The sequence below is a fragment of the Mastigoproctus giganteus genome, chromosome 8 (assembly GCF_048544385.1).
Source record: "Mastigoproctus giganteus isolate SK-2022 chromosome 8, ASM4854438v1, whole genome shotgun sequence".
Classification (NCBI taxonomy): Eukaryota; Metazoa; Arthropoda; class Arachnida; order Uropygi; family Thelyphonidae; genus Mastigoproctus; species Mastigoproctus giganteus.
The window spans coordinates 81,813,394-81,830,947 of record NC_143582.1 but is presented as its reverse complement, the minus strand read 5'-3'; the positions used below and the strand labels follow the sequence as shown (position 1 = coordinate 81,830,947).

The following is a 17,554-nucleotide window of genomic DNA, read 5'->3' as shown; positions in this document are numbered from 1 at the left end:
GAGTTGCAATTTTAGGTCGTTAGATATAAATGCTGCTTGGAAATGTTGAAACATTTATCCTGAAAGACAAAAAGATATTTGTTCAAGTGGTAATGTATAATAAAAAAACGGATGTCACTATAGATGGCAACAGAGCTGACAGATCTTATGCTTTTAAAGAAGGAGAATGGGATAGTTGCATATTATCCTGTAACAGTGTCACACATGAGAACTACAAGCAAATTTGTAAAAATGCTACAAATCAGGATAAGAAAGCAAAAAGAGCTAAGAAAAGGAATAAAAAGTTCATCATATATGTAAATGAAAAAAAAAAAGAAAGAAAAAAAAGGGCAAAAATACAGGTAAAAAAATGGTGAAATCACAGATAATCCAGCAAGAATTGCAAATGAATTGAACAGGTACTTTGCAGCCATTTTCACAATTGAGACCACATTTAAACTGGTTTAGCGAAACAGAGAAGGAGAGCTGGACTGCTGTATAATAAGTGATTAATGATCTCTGAGAAGCATTTATCAGAAAAATGAACTGAGGGTGAGAGAGAAGGTAAGGCTCCTGGGGTGGTGCAGCCAGCTATATTAAAGAATGCAGAAAACCATTAAGAATGAAACTAAGACACTGGCATGTTTCCTTTTGCAGTGCAAACATTTCTTCTATCCATAAGGGACTAAGATGTTTGTGCCTGGTAGGATTAGTAACTAGAAACAAAATAATTTGACTTCTGTGGTGGGCAGTAAAATGTAATCAATAATTGTGGATGCATATAAATACAAGTACATCTTAAGAAGAATGAAATCCTAATGTGAAAGTCTTCCCTGAAAAATTTGGATAATTACTATGATCAAGTCATAGAGCATATAGATGCAGGATACAATTTTCATATTGTATCCCTAGATTTCAGGGAAACATTTGATTCGGTTCCCCACAAGAGGCTACTCTACGGGCTGGGCATTGAGATTAATGGAAGATCCTCAAGTGGATCAAGGGTTTGTTGTTTGTGTGAGAATTCATCGGCACAACAACTGTGGCCATATTTCACCTAACATATGATTTTAAAGCTGATAAGGTTTATTTTTAAGTTTTGGGTTTATTATATGTGATTGTAGAGACCAGAAATTTGAGGAATGTAAAGAGCTCATCCATGTTTCAATTTTCATCTGTGATTTGTGTTAAGGAAAAGGTACTCATTGTGCCATCTGATGTATGAGGCAGTCTAAAAGTAAGTGTTTGACTATAATCTGAGAGCTACAATTAAGACACACTAGAGAACCATTGTCTGTGAGCAGACATAGATGTGTTTATTGGGTGTGACCAATGCATATTCCTATGAGAATAATTTCATGTCTATTAGTTCAAAATCTTTAATTCTATAGCTTAAATTCATGTCTTATGGGGAAAAATTTGTTATTAGGTTGATTCTACCAAACTTGTTACCACTGATTTTTACATTCTTGCTTTGTTACAGTTTTATAATTGGTATCTGGAACTTGATGAGTTGAAGAAATTACATTTGTTGAGTTTTTCACAACTTGGTCATTACTTTATTACCTGGGGTGCATGTATGCCCAGGAATCTAACAAAATATAATTTTTTGTTTTCTTTCTGTAAGTCATATCAGCTGTATTTGAATTTGATACACTATTATTGGATGAGTGACTGAAAGCTCACATTTAAGAATATTTTTTATTCTACTTAGAGAGTCAGTGTACAAGACAGAGTTTGGGAGAGATAGCTTCTTAATGACATTCAATGCAATAAGTATAGCTGTTAACTCAGTATTGTAACAACTGTATTCAATTGGGGGCATTTTAGAGATTGCAATATTAGGAAAGACTATTGCATCATCCTAGTATCTGTTTTTCAGCCATCTGTGCATAGCCATTAGTAATGGGAGTACTATGATGAATAGGTTGCAAGCATCTGTTTAGGTCAGAAAGATTGTTTTCTACCCCCCCCCCCCCACACACACTGCTGAAGTAGTTATCAAAGAACAGTGAATATGTTTGCCATAGTGGCCTTTACAGTGGTTTCTTGGAATTTCACTATCAGGACCCAAACTCCATTCAGATCTTTTGCATATTTTGTAATCTTATTCCAGCTGGTGTATTCATCGTAGGTTTATTTCTATACAGATTATCCCATTGTGGACTGAAAAGATATTATCAGGTAGGGTGTTTAGGAAGACTTTTAAGTTCTGCAGCACAAGTTATTAAGAGCATTTGTCCCCAGAGATGAAGGGGAAGTTGTCCACAGGCTTCTGCATATAAGCTCTGTATAGGTAATGTTCTCTAGGGTCCTAAGGCAAAGCAAGTCAAGTGTAAGAGAGATAAGCTGGTTTTCTTAACTTATCTCAGGCTCAGAGAGGATTTTGCACTGCAGAAGAAGACTGTAGTTGTTTTCCCTTTTGATATTCTGTAATCATTGTTCTTGATCCATATTTCTATTTTGTTTACTGCTCTTTGCAGCTGTCATTCAATGATATGCATATTCTGTGAATGGCATGATATGGCAAGGTCATCTACATACAGATATGTTTCAATTGTGTCTGGTATATTTTAAGTTATGGAATTGATCTTGATTGCAAACAAAATTGCACTAAGGAAGATGGCTCTTAGAGCACAGCCATAAAGATCTTGTAGTATGCCATAACTGCTTTTGTGTCCAATGTTGAGGCAGATCATAACTAAGTGTTATTCCAAAGGAAGGCAGTATGGAGGTTTTCATTTTGCTTTTATCATAAGATCCAAGGATGTTCTGACATTACAAAAGCCATATTGATGTATGCTTAACAAATGCTGTGCCAATTGTTAAGCACAGGGTTAACAACAGACAATTGTCTGTTGTTAACCATTTTTTCCAATGTTTTTCATATTAGCATTAGTAGAGGCATTTGATGCAAGAAAGCAAGCTTATTAGCATTAGTAGAGGCATTTTATGCAAGAAAGCAAGCTTATGCAGCATCAGCCAAAAAAAAAAAAAAAAAAAAAAACCCACTTCACCCCTCTGTTCGTTCAAAATACCTGTCCAGCTGAGCCTTAAACTTATTTAGGCTATCAACCTCCACTACAAGGGATGGAAGTCTGTTCCACCAACCAACCACCCGCTGGCTAAAGGCAAATTTCCGCACGTCTATCCTACATGTCTTTCCTCAATTTGAATTTATGCCCTCTCAGGTGATTATTCTGAGCTAGAGGAAGAATCCCATCAGCATTGAGCATGCTCAAACCATTCAAGGCTTTATACACCTCTATCAGATCACCTCGCTGGTGCCTAGTCTCCAGACACTGTAATTTGCAAAACTTAAGTCTTTCTTCGTAAGAGCACCCCTTTGTTCCATTCACTAATCTTGTTGCCCTTCTCTGTACTTGTTCCAGCAGCTCTACATCCTTCTTGAAATGAGGCCTCCAGACCTGTATACAGTACTCTAGGTGTGGCCTGACCATTGCCTTATACAAGGGAATAATCACCTCCTTATCCCTGCTGGAAAAATTCCTGTATATCATTGACAATACTCCATGAACTACTCTTGCAGCCCGTCTGCACTGCTCGGGGAACTTCATATCTGCCTGCACAACCACCCCCAAGTCCCTTTCATTCCCTACCACTGTCAGTGTAGTACCACAGAGTTGATACGTTGCTCTGGGGTTGCTGTTTCCCATGTGTAGTACTTTACATTTGTCAATGTTAAACTTCATTTGCCACCTCTCAGCCCATCTGCTCAACCTTTCCAGCTCAACCATATGCATATGCATATTCTGTATGCATATGCATACAGAATATGCATACAGAATATGCATAACCATATACAACTATATGCATAACCATATACAATCATAACCATATACAACTATTAAGATAAATCAGCCAGTAGTGCACTGGATTGGTATGATCTTTACCTGGTTTGGTAAAGGCAAGTACTATTGGGTGTGACCTTGAAATTGGATAATAATAATTTCCATGAACATGCTGTTTTACAGTGCCAATAAGATGTGAGATTTTGAGGGTATATGCCATCTGGGCCTACATCACTTCATTTCTTCTTTGCTAGTGCTTTCTACAATTCTTGGTGAAAGGCTTGTTAATAGGCTTTGCTAGCAGAAGTAAAGTTTAGTTTAAATTTTTCTGTTGCAAATGTTGCACATAAGAGGATGTTGCTGATAACGTTCCAAAAGTTTTCCCAAAGAGCATTTGCATTAGATCAGGTGTAATATCCCTTTGACTTTTATTTTATTCCAATTATGTAACTGTCTGTATTTCTATTGAGAGTGGAGGCAAAAAAGCTTCCAGAATCCTTTTTTTTTTTTGCTTTTAAATTGAATATGGTGGGCTATATTGCTTGTTTTTTTTTATAGTTTATAAGAGTGTGGGCATGTGTAAAAAAGGTTCCAAGCTTTATCTCTCTCTCTCCTTTTTTTTTTTTCTGTGCTGCATTCATAATTCCACCAAATATTTGTATTGTCTCACGAATTTTTGCTGGATTGCAGCTTGTGCCGCCATTAGCATTTGACTTGTTGTGTATGCTACAGCACTGTCTATGAATTGGGAAATAACAGTCCATTCATCTGACACAATCAGAGATGTATATTTCACACAGTTAGCTTTTCGGAATTTCCATTTTGTTCTTGTATCATGCTGTGGAGAATCATCATGTCCAACATCAAATTTTATTTGAGGGCCTCATCAGAGACTCAGTCATTGATGTTACATCAGGTGAAATGCTTCTAAATCCAGCCTCCAGCAATAGATCAACCAGTGCAGAAAGCTTTGGTTCCACAGGAAGCAGATCCTTTTAATTGGGACTCACTTGTGAGAGAGAGAGAGAGAGAGAGAGAGAGAGAGAGAGAGAGAGAGAGAGAGAATACATTCTGTAAGTAAGACAGATGGCATAAAACCAGAGTACATCTACCAGGTTGGTCAATTAATTTTTGTTTAGCTGGCACAAAAGCAACTGAGGCTATAGTGCACCACATAGTTGTGGCACACTGTGGCCTTCATTTTTGACTTAATTTTTACCATATTAAAAATCATAAACAATTATAAAATAAAGTAAATGACAGCACACAGACTAAAAATAAATGTTCAATTTTATATATATTTGTAAATATTAATAATCTGTAAAAATTAAAAACATCTGACTTGGGGTTATTTTCTGATAAAATCTGACTGAATGTATAAGTCCTGGTCAGATGGGTAAAAGTAGTAAAACATACATTTTGTGCACCAGTAAACCACAACTTGCATGCAGGAGGGACATGGGCCTCAGCAGAAAAAAAGCATGCAAGGTGATTGTGTCCTATGTTGAGTGGGGGTAAGAACAACATCCTCTTTACAATTCCTGTGCAGACTAGATTGCACATTTTAATTACAGGCTTCAGTGTTCTCTCCAGAAAATTTTGCCAGCTGGATGGCATTATAAAGTAACTGGGTGAGGAAGTGTAATACTTTGCAATATTATAAAATTTTCTGTTATTTATAAATGATCCAGAGCAAAAATTAATTGCCTAATTTAACATTATATGCTCCTGTCACAGTGACCTCAATTGCATAGTATGTTCAAATTAATACTGATCATGATCAGTGAACAGTACCATACGGTACTGCGAGAATCGCTTAAATTTTAGCCAGGCGATCAGTTAAATTCACCGGGTGGTGTGCCCATTTGATAGGTCCTGGGGAGAACTGGGCTTTATCAGACATAATTTATTTGTTGTCTGTCCATTCCCTGAATCTTGCCACTGAGAGCATATCTTGTTGTGTATTATTTGTCTTTAATCTGTATATGGGCCTTCCAAGCCAAGATTATCCATTAGAGCTGCTGATTTGCTACAGTATCAGCCAAATGATCTATCTTAATTCCAATATGATTAGAATCCAATAGAAGACATTAAATTCTCATTTAGAATCATCTACTTCAAATTCACATTTGAATCATCAGCTGAACTGCTGATAACATTAGCATTAGCAGAGGCATTTGATGCAAGAAAGCAAGCTTATGCAGCATCAGCCAAAAAAAAACAAAAAAAAAAAAAAAACACTTCCACTTCACCCCTCCGTTTGTTCGAAATACCTGTCCAGCTGAGCCTTAAACTTATTTAGGCTATCAACTTCCATGACAAGGGATGGAAGTCTGTTCCACCAACCAACCACCCGCTGGCTAAAGGCAAATTTCTGCACATCTATCCTACCTCTGTCTTTCCTCAATTTGAATTTATGCCCTCTCAGGTGATTATTCTGAGCGAGAGGAAGAATTCCATCAGCATTGAGCATGCTCAAACTATTCAAGGCTTTATACACCTCTATCAGATCACCTCGCTGGTGCCTAGTCTCCAGACACTGTAATTTGCAAAACTTAAGCCTTCTTCGTAAGAGCAACCCTTTGTTCCATTCACTAATCTTGTTGCCCTTCTCTGTACTCGTTCCAGCAGCTCTACATCCTTCTCGAAATGAGGCCTCCAAATCTGTATACAGTACTCTAGGTGTGGCCTGACCATTGCCTTATACAAGGGAATAATCACCTCCTTATCCCTGCTAGAAAAACTGTATGAGACTGTATGAGAATTGTATCTCAATGCTAATAAAGCCTATAATATGCTCAAAGAAACAATATACAATAAACCACTGGTTAATTATATATACTGATTGGCAAGTTCTTAATTGACCCAATGCTAATCTGTAGTGTAGGTCTGCTGTGTATATGCTGCAGTCAGGGAAAATCTGCTCAGATATAGTAGCATCTGGAAAGAGAGTAGCGGTTCCTATACATAATTCCAACTTCGTGCCATCTGTGTAAACTGGTAAAAAGTCAGAATGCTCAGTTCTCTGTGCTGATGCTGGAACAAGAGAATGCTAAGGTGGAAGGGTTTGCTTTGGTGTTTTGGCAATCTTTTCTATTATAATATGTAAATCATGGAGTAGTATTTGGACACATACTGAAAAGATGATTAGCAGTCTGACAAGCATCGTTTTCCCATTATGGTTCAAAAGTGGATATCCACATAGGATGATCTGGAAAGAATTTCAATTTAAAAGCATACTGCAGAGACAACTGTTTTTGTCAAAACAATAACAATGGTCCATTTGCTTCCATGTAGCTCTGCACAGAAGATGTTTGAAATGCTTCAGTAGCCAATATGGATAGCCTGATGGTGGATGGGATCCAGCCCTTGTAGTATACTGTTTCTGGCAGATACATATAATGGAAACCCATAATCTAACTTGATCCACAAGTGCATGATATATGAGATGCAAGCCAAAAGTTTCCAGAATAGTTGTGTGGAGCACTAACTACATATAATATAGTAGTGAAGCGTCAGATATCGCTGAACTAATTCATTGTGAGTTAGTATGAGTTTCATCATATATCAACAGGATATTGTACTTATGTGCAATTGGTGTTTAAGTGTGTTTCTGCTAAGTGTGTTTTGCAATTTTTGTAGCCAGTTAAGGTGGCAAACGTTAAGGAACAGCAAATTTACATCAAATTTTTTTATAAACTTGGGAAAACAGCTTTGGAAAATTGCAAATACTTAAATAAGCATTTGGTGATAACATTATGGGTAGAACACAAACTACTTCTGAGGTCTTTGCATTTCCAAGGTGGCCAAACTTTGGTTGAGGATTTTGAATGCTTTGGTCACCCATTATCAAATTGGATTGATGAAAACATTAAAAAAGTGCATCAAGTCATCCATGAGGGCAGATGGCATACAATTAACAATATTTGTGACATTCTAGGCTTATCATAACAGAACATGTCAATGCCATTTAACTGAAAATTTAAGCATGAGGCATATTGCTGAAAAATTTGTGCCCTATTCACTAAGCGATGAACCAAACATAACCAGGCTTTCTGGGTGCAGGGACCTGCAAGCACAAGCCAGAAAGTACAGAAACTTTCTTTTCAAGGTCATAGCAGGGGATGAAAGCTAGGTTTATGGTTATGACCCAGAAGCAAAGCAGCAATCCTCTGATTCGAAAAGTCCATCATCTCCATGTCCAAAAACAGGCAAAGCAGGTCAGATCAAACTTCAGGAATATATTGATGGTTTTCCTTGATAAGGAAGGAATTGTTAATTAGGAGTTCCTTCCACCAAGCCAAATCATAAATCATCAGTTCAACATCATTCAGGGAGGATGTGAGAAGAAAATATTCAGGCAAATGATGCATTCATGCCAGCTTCTGCATCAAGACAATGCACCTGTCCACATGGCTTCAGCAGTTTTTAGCCAAGAACAAAATGGCAATTCCCCCATAGCACTATTCTCCCAACCAGTCCCTACGACTTCTTTCTGTTCTCCAAAATGAAAATCCAATTAAATGGACAAAGGTTCAAAGACATTACAGAGATTCAAGCTGAACTGCAGAAAGTGTAAACAGCACCAAGAAACAGGAGTTCTAGAGATACTTCAAAAGAGAACTGCTGGGATCGATATATAAACTCTTATGGGAAAGTATTTTGAAGGAAACAATGCCAACATTAACTAACATAAGTATAAATTATTTTTATTACCCCAGAGCAGAAAATTTTGACTTGCACCTCATATACCTAGTAAAATGCACTGGTTTGCAGCCCATGAGATAGAGAGCATGAATGATATTCAAGCCCCCAGTACACTTTGTGAGCAGCTGACATACATGTTGAAGGAAAGTTAGCATTTGATTAAAAACAAGCACCAAGAATTTTGTGTCTGGTACTATTCAAAAAGCATTCTGTCTGAGTGTCAATTCAAGTTCTGGATGATGAACATTATGCTTTGCTTAAGACAAAAATTTAACCCCAGTGGCTCACATCTGGTGAGTATGAGCTTGACACACCTAGGGTCCTAAGCTGGATATCATCATTCTTCTTTTTCTTGGTGATTCCCTTCTACTTCTCTCTCTCTCTCTCTCTCTCTCTCTCTCTCTCTCTCTCTCTCTCTCTCTCTCTCTCTCTCTCTCTCTCTCTCTCGGAGTAATTCAGAAAAATGTTTTTTTGGCTGGTGCAGCATAAGCCTCAGGCTTCCTTGCACCATATGGCTAATAATAATAATAATAAAATAATATGTACAAACGGTCTTTTGCAGTGAGAACCTGAATCCATCAGCCAGTGCTCAGGAATTAAGGTGATTAATATGTAGGTGTTGTTCAATAATTCTCATGTTGCACTGAAAAAATATGCTAATCATCACCATAGAGGATGCTGTTTATATGTGGAAGAAGTCGTTCTGTGATGGAATCACCTTGATGGCAAGAAAGCATAAAATATAAAACTGATCTTTGTGGTACTCCCTCCTCTTATTAAAAGTAATGGGAGATAGTAGATCCTGTAAGAACTTGGAAAAATTGATAGGATGAAAAGTTGTTAATAAAATTGGGGTGTCATCTAAAACCAAGGCTATAGCCTTGGTTTTAGATGTTTTTAAGGTCTTTTGAAATAACAAGTCTGTAATTTGTGTCAAACACTTTTCCAATATGGAAAAATAAGGACAAGTGTTCCTGTTTTTGGAAAGCATCTCATATATTTCCAGTCAAATTAAACAATTCACAGTGAATCCATTTTTTAGGAAGCCACATTGCATGCTGGAAAAGAAATCATTTGATGCTAAGTACCACATAAAACAAGCAATGACCATTTTCTCTAGGATTTTGAACAAACAGACAATAGGCAAACAGTTAATAGGAATTTTAGGTTTGATTCCTGGCTTAGCAAAGGCAAGAATGATTGCCTTCTGCAGGTTGGTCCAGAAACTGCTCTTTGAGAAAAATTCTGTTACACAGAAAGAGCAGGCAATCCACAGATTTTGGTAAATGTTGCTTAATCATTTCATAACAGATGCCATCTGGCCAAACTGCACTTTCTTTAGCATGAGTTAAAGCTCTTTTTAGCTCTTACATAATAAATGGCCCATTGCAAGGATAAAGACCATTTGATGTGAAAATAAGTGCCTGCTTTTCATTTTTTTGTTTCAGGGCCAGCAACTCTAGTTGTTGTTTGTTTTATTTGGTTTTTAGGAGCATTAGCAACTAAGGCCATATTGCTCCGGGAAATGCGGTGGTCATTCCTTGACCTTTCCGCATCCTCCGTATTTGGTGGTGACGGGCTCGAATCCCGGTCTAATCAAGAAGCGTGTACTACGCACCGCTGCTCCTTCCCACCTGGCTACGGAGGCGCCTGGCAACTCTAGGGATTAAGATGATATTGCAGAGATGTTTCGATATGCATCTCTTTGTGCATTGGCTACTGCAGTTGACTCTGTGATAGTACATCTATTATACTCTAGGACTGATAAGTTGTTTGGTTTTTAGGAGCATTAGCAACTAAGGCCATATTGCTCCGGGATATGCGGTGGTCATTCCCTGACCTTTCCGCATCCTCCGTATTTGGTGGTGACGAGCTCGAACCTCGGTCTAATCAAGAAGCGCATGCTACGCACTGTTGCTCCTTCCCAGTAGGACTGATAAAGGGCGGGATGTGTGTTTTCCCTTCATTTTCCAGACCACCTTAATGCTGGTTGACTTGGTAATAGATTGTGTAAAACAGATCCCTATTTAATTTGACTTTGATGGTGACAGAAAAATCTTCCACTGAAATAACCTGAAAGGAAGACACAGTTCTTCACTAAGGAGGATAGTTATTACATTAAGTGACCACATCCATACAGGTTCTCCTCCACCACCGAAGTAACTGAAGGAAGTAGAGAAGGGGAGCAAATAGAAAGATCAATGACAGACAACATATGGGTAGGCAAGTGGAAGAAGGTGTTAATTACAACAATTAGAAGGGGGGAGGTCACTGTTAGGGAGCATATGCTCTTTAATAATATGTCCCTTTCTATTAATGCTATCACTACCCCCACAGAGTTTCATGTACATTGAAATCCCCAGGAAGTAAGCAAGATGGGAGAAGGCGACTGCAAAATAAGATCATCAAGGTCTGTTTGGGGGCTGTTAATCCTTGGTGGCAAATGGATGGCACAGGTTGTTATTAAAAATTGATGACAGTATAAACAATGTGAAGTCTCACGTTATCATGATGCAACATCCACCCACCTGTATGCAGTTGTGGTCGTTTGCGATCCTGCAAAGTGTGCAGTACAGTTCTGTGGTAAGGTCCTGTAAAAGTCGTATGATGTGACACAACATGCTGGTAAACCATTCCTTGAATGTCTAAAAAAGAGACGATCATAACCTTTCTTACAGAATTCACAACTTTTGCTTTTTTTTCAGTGTTGGCAATGATATAGACTTCCAAACAGAGGTCTGTTGCTTACTCTCTAGGTTTAAATGATGAAGCCATATCTCATCTGCCATTATTATTATTATTATTAGCTATATGGTGCACTGAAACCTGAGGCTTATGCTGCAACCCCAAAAAAAAACAAAAAAAAAAAAAAATTCCTGAGTTACCCTGAGAGAGAGAGAGAGAGAGAGAGAGAGAGAGAGAGAGAGAGAGAGAATCTGAAGTAGAAAGGAATCACTTCAGACTGACACAAACTACTCTAAATTATATATTCAGATTGTGCAGTTTTTAAATTCCATGAAATACCAAAAATTCACTTTTTTTTTTAAAATTAATAGTGTCAGTTTATTTCACTCAAAATTACAAAGCAAAATTGTACAAAGTTTAATTTAAAGGATAATGAAAAAAATTAGTAAAGAAAACTCACAGGTTCTCCTTTAGGTCCATCAATTCCAATAGCACCCTGAAATACAAAACAATGAATGTAAAAATCAGAATATTTCTGATAGATACTTTCAGTGTGTGTGTGTGCACGCGCGCATATAATAAGGCAATTTATTAAGAACACCACCCATCTTCTTACACACACAACAGCAATAATTCACACTACAGCATCAATTCCACAAGATGACATTAATGTTCGACCAATGTGTTTAGTTGCACAAATTGGATAATGAATCCTAAATTCCTAGATAGTAAATGGAAGAAAGTCCATATACGTGTTGGTCCTTTGATCTTCTTAACTCATAAATGCACTTTGAAGTTAAGATCCAACACTTCTTATGGAAGTAATGATCACAACAGGAATGAAGAGTCAACAAGATGGGATACCTTTGTGAAGATTCATTTTTCTCTTGGAAAACCTAGTTATTCCTTTCACAAGTAGGTATGATAGATGTTTTAGGTATGATGGATGTACATATGTACAGTAGAATCTTGTTAGCATTTTTCAGGGGCCTGGAAAAAAAGCTTTATCATAAGCAGCAAAACGCACTAATGAAAATTCTTGTGAGAGTTAAAAAAACATGGACAAGATTTATTTAACAAACATTTTTTAAAAAACATATCTAGAGTTTCTTCTTATTATTGTTCTTATAATAAATAACCATGTCCATTTTTTGACAAATAATTAATGATGTCATCAAGGTAAAAAAGGCAAATATAATGCACAGTGTCCATTGCTTCTATACCTTCTGACAGCACTGGAAAACTGGTACAAGCTCTTGTTCTGCATTGCCATTCTTGTTATCGTTGGTGGTGCATCTTTCTGCTTGGTGCCACTCCATTTTTGATAGCAATGAAAGCTCGGAGACAATGATGCTGTTGTCACACTCAACGTAATTGTCAATACTAACAGTGTGCCCAGAAATTTGCTACCATTTATCTGATTTTATCACTTCTTTATCTGATACTAGAGAGTCAATGGGAATCATATGAAAAAAGCCTGCTTTGTTGAAAGTTCCATATGGTGTTTTAACAGAATCTCATGCATATTTTATGAAGTGCATCACATCTAATATCAAACTTTTATTCTGCATGGTATGCGTACAAAAGCAAATTTTGATTCACATACTGAATAATGCTTTGATTGTGGGTTGAAGGTTACTTGTACAATTGGCTGGAGCAAAACCGCCTTTATGTAGCACAGATATGAGATGCCTATCCCTCTGGTACATTGATCTATAAAGAGTAAAATTTTCTATTTTTTGACCCCATTTTGGCATCTAATGCTCATAAAAAAAAAAAGATTCAAAAATGGGTGATATCAGTCATGCCATAGTGTTTGAGTGATAAGTGAAAAAAGGGGGGGGGGGAGATGCACATTCTTAAAACATTGCAGATGTTTTGCTTTCCCTATCACCAATGGTGCAAGCTTCCTCATTCCACTTTTATTTCAGCATAATAGGATGGTAAGCCATTCCTTATTCAATTTTTTCCTGTTTTGTCTGCACTGGAAACACTTTCAGGGTGATATTCTTCAAAGATGGATGGCTTTTGTTTTTCCACATATCCACCACCTCTATAATCACGCTAGCACCTTCACTACATACATATGGCACAGGATCAAGTCTTATTTAAATCTTTCTATCCAGATATTCAATGCCTTAAGATTATCTAGCTCTAGCTTTTGGACTAAATCAGCTTTCTTTGACTGAACAATGCTTAAATTGGATAGAAGCATTGATCTTTGACTGAACAATGATTCTATCCAATTGTTTGTTCCTGCACATGCCTCTGTGATTCACTTCAGAAACACATTCTCAAGCTCTGCATGCATTTTCTTTTGCCACTGACTCCATCTTTGAGCAAGGTTTCGATTTTCTCCCATTTGGATATTACTGTATTGAGTGGTGCAGAGAGAGGAATGTTCAGCATCTGCACAATATCCACATGCTTCATGTGAGGAATACAGGTCCGCTTTTTGTATAATTTTCAGTTTTTTGACATTTGTAATTCGTCTTATTTGCTTCTCCTCCATTATGAAAGCTGCACAGCTAAATTGGAATAACAATTTCTCCATGCAATTGACAGGAAATGATTCTGCAACTGGATCGGAACAAACAGTTGAGATCACACGCCACAGACTCTTCCTTCAGTTCTTTCATTTCAAAAGAAACCTTAGCACGTTGTACATTAGCACAGCTGCCAAGAATCTCTTGCTCACAGTCGTATTAGCATTAGAATTAGTAGAGGTGTAAAATGCAAGAAAGTAACCTTATACAGAATCAGCCAAAAAAAAAACCCTTCCCATTTCACCCATCCATTCACTCCACAAGTCTGCATAGTTCTTCCTTGAATTAATTTAACCTATCAACTTCCACAATGACTGACCGATGGAAGTTTGTTCCAGCAATCAACCAACCACCCATTGGCTGAAGGCAAATTTCCACGTATCTATTCTAAAAATTTTCTTTTTGCAATTTGAATTTATGTCCTCTCATCAAGAGGAAGAATCCCATTAGCATTAAGCTTGCTCAAATCATTCAAGGCCTTATACACTTCAATCAGCTCACCTGGCAGGTGCCTAGTCTCCAGATGCTGCAATTTGTAGAACTTAAGCCTTTCTTGAAAAAGGGCAACCCTTTATTCCCCTCACCAATCTCATTGCCATTCTCTGTACTCATTTCAGCATTTTTCCTAAAATGAGGCCTCCAGACCTGTATGCAGTACTCAAGGTGTTGTCTGACCATTGCCTTATACAAGGGGATAATCACCTCCTTATCATGGCTAGCAAAATTCCTGTATATCATTGACAAGACCCATGAGCTGCTTTGGCAGCCTGTCTGCACTGCTCAGAAAATTTCATATCTGACTGCACAATTACCCCCAGGTCTTTTACATTCACCACTACCCTGAGTGTAGTACCACACGGTTGGTACATTACTCTGGGGGTCACTGCTACCCATAGGCAGAACTTTGCATTTGTCAATGTTAAACTGCAGTTACCACCTTTCAGCCCATCTGCCCAACTTTTCTAAATCCTGTTGCAGTAGAGTACTGTCATTAACAACCCTGCCAACCTTCGTATCATCTACAAACTTAGATATTAAGCCTGATATACCTTCATCGGGGGCTTAGAGGGGAACAGGTATTGTGTGTGATATCAGACACTCAGTTGAAAATGCTGATGGATCCAATTTCTTTCTATTTTAGAAGATTTAAAATTCTGGTTGGCCTGCCTCCCTAAAACCCACTGACGCACACCTTCTCGTTGGTAAGCCTTTTATGTCAATTTGGTGGAAACAAAGGTGTAGAGTGATTCTCCTCAAGACGCTTGGTCAGTGGGAAAAGAAAAAGACCAAACCCTCCAGCACTTTATGACAACACGACAAAACAAATGGCCCAGTCCCCAGCGGCTTTCACTCTACCTCTTACGGAAGCAAGTTGATCAGAGGATGCTAAGAATCTCTGGGTACGACCACTGTCATGCACGGAAACTGAACTTGGCCTGTTACAATGTAAGATTGCTCATTGGTGAAGAGAGGATATTAGAACTGGAAAAGGAATTACAAAATATGAATTGGAATATCATCAGTTTGGCTGAAACAAGAAGAAGAAATTAGCATTAGCATTAGTTGAGGCATATTATGCAAGAAAGCAAGCTTATAGAGCAGCAACCAAAAAAAAAAAAAAAAAACCCCTTCCCATTTCACCCATCTGGTCACCACCAAATGTTTGTCTAATTCAGCCTTAAATTCATTTAAGCTATGAACTTCCACAACAACAGATGGAAGTCTCTTCCAGCAATCAACTACCCTCTAGCAAACTTCTGCACATCTATTCTACAACTGTCTTTCCTCAATTTGAATCTATGCCTTGTACACCTCAATCAGATCACCTTGCAGGTGCCTAGTCTCCAGATGGTGCAACTAACAGAATTTAAGCCTCTCCTTGGTAAGAGAAACCTTTTATTCCTCTCACTAAGCTTGTTGCCCTTCTCTGTACTTGTTCTAACAACTCTACATCCTTCCTAAAATGAGGCCTCTAGACTAGTACACAGTATTCAAGGTGTGGCCTGACCATTGCCTTATACAAAGGTATAATCACCTCCATGTCTCCACTAGAAAAATTCCTATACTTTGTATATCATTGACAAAACTCCATGACCTGCTCTGGCAGCCCATCTGCACTGCTCAGAGCAGGTCATGGAGTTTTGTCAATGATATATAGGAATTTTTCTAGTAGAGACATGGAAATGATTATACCTTTGTATAAGGCAATGGTCAGGCCACACCTTGAGTGAAATCACTTATAAGTGATAAGTGAAATGAATTTCTTATAAGTTTATCAGGTGGAAATCTGCTGTACACTAATGGAAACAGTGAGAGGAGCGAAGGTGCAGTTGGCCTTTTTGGTCCATATAGATATAAAAAACAATATTTTGGAATTCAAAAGTACATCACCAAGGATGTCAAGATTACTACTAAGGATTTCTAAGAGGTAAAAAAAAAAAAAAAAAAAAATGGAATTAATGAAAGAAATGAAAGACGTGGAATTTACAGAATCACAAGGAATGTCAATAATGAACACTTTTATCAAGAAAACGGTGAACAGAAAGTGGACATGGAAAAGCCCAACTCGATTAACAACTAATGAAATTGACTTCATCCTCACTAACAGAAGATATATTGTGGACAATGTTACCATCCTGAAAAATGTAAATATCAGAAGTAATCACAGAATGGTAAGATGCACACTTCATACAGATGCAAGAAAAGAAAGGAAAAAACTGACTCGAGTAAATAATACAAAGGTCTTTGAGAAAACAGAAGAGGAGAAAAAGCAGTATGTACTGGAACTTAAGAACAAGTTTGAGCTTCTGCAGACTATTCAGGACCAAGATATTGATGAGGAATACTATAAATTTCTGAAAGTGATAAAGCCCAAGAAACCTATAGTAAAAAAGAAATCCAAAGAAGAAAAACTTAGTCAAGAAACACTTGTCATGATGAAATGAAGAGCAAGATAAACACCGATAAGGACAAAATTGAGTATACTGAGTTATGCAAAGCCATTAGAAAGAGATTTAGAGAGGATATATGAAGATGATTTAACACAAGAAAAGTAGAACAAGCATTAAGGGAAAATAAAGAACTTAAATCAGCAGTCATAAGCAATAATACAGAAAGACAAATGATACTGAACCTGAAGAATAGTGATGGTGTACTTATAACTAGCAGAGAAGGCATGTTTCAAATAGCAGAAAACTACTATAAAGTATTATATAAGGAACAAGGGAATGATGCCAGCAGTGGGGAATATTGATCACAAATTTGCAACACATATGACATACCCAATATCCTTCCTTATGAGATAGAACATGAATCAAGGAAAATCCTCAGGTAAAGATGATGTTAATGTAGAGTTGTTAAAATTGGGAGGAAGAGACATGACACACAAACTGGCAAGACTCTTCACAAAATTCATTAGGAAAGGTGTGATCCCTAAGGAGTGGAATAATGCAATCATAATTTTGCTGCATATGAAACGAGACAAATCAGAAATTGGAAATTATAGACCAATTAGCTTGTCATCCCACATCTACAAGTTGTTCACAAGTTGTTCACTAACAGATTAGAAAGAATACTTGATGAGAATCAAATAAAAGAGCAAGCTGGCTTTAGGACAGGATTCTCAACCATGGATCACCTTAACATAATATCACAGCTAATGGAGAAAGCACATGAATATAAAACACCATTATGTCTGGTATTTGTAGATTATGAAAAGGCATTTGGCTCCATACAGCAGAAGAAAATGTTTCGGGCACTGGAAAGACAAGGCATAGATATCCCATACATTATTATTATTATTACTAGCCATACAGTGCAAGGAAG

At 37.5% G+C, this 17,554-nt stretch overlaps 1 protein-coding gene across 1 annotated transcript in view; it reads right to left on the bottom strand.

The window, feature by feature from the left end:
- LOC150081680 (uncharacterized) overlaps positions 1-12,502 on the bottom strand; it is an 833,960-nt gene extending 821,458 nt beyond the window's left edge. Inside the window, exons 1-2 of the mRNA XM_090380284.1 lie at positions 12,407-12,502; positions 11,644-11,679 (exon numbers count right to left, since the gene is read on the bottom strand). Of these exons, the coding sequence (XP_090236410.1) occupies positions 11,644-11,679; positions 12,407-12,502 (132 nt within the window). The remainder of the gene's footprint in view (positions 1-11,643; positions 11,680-12,406) is intronic.
- Positions 12,503-17,554: the final 5,052 nt, after the last annotated feature.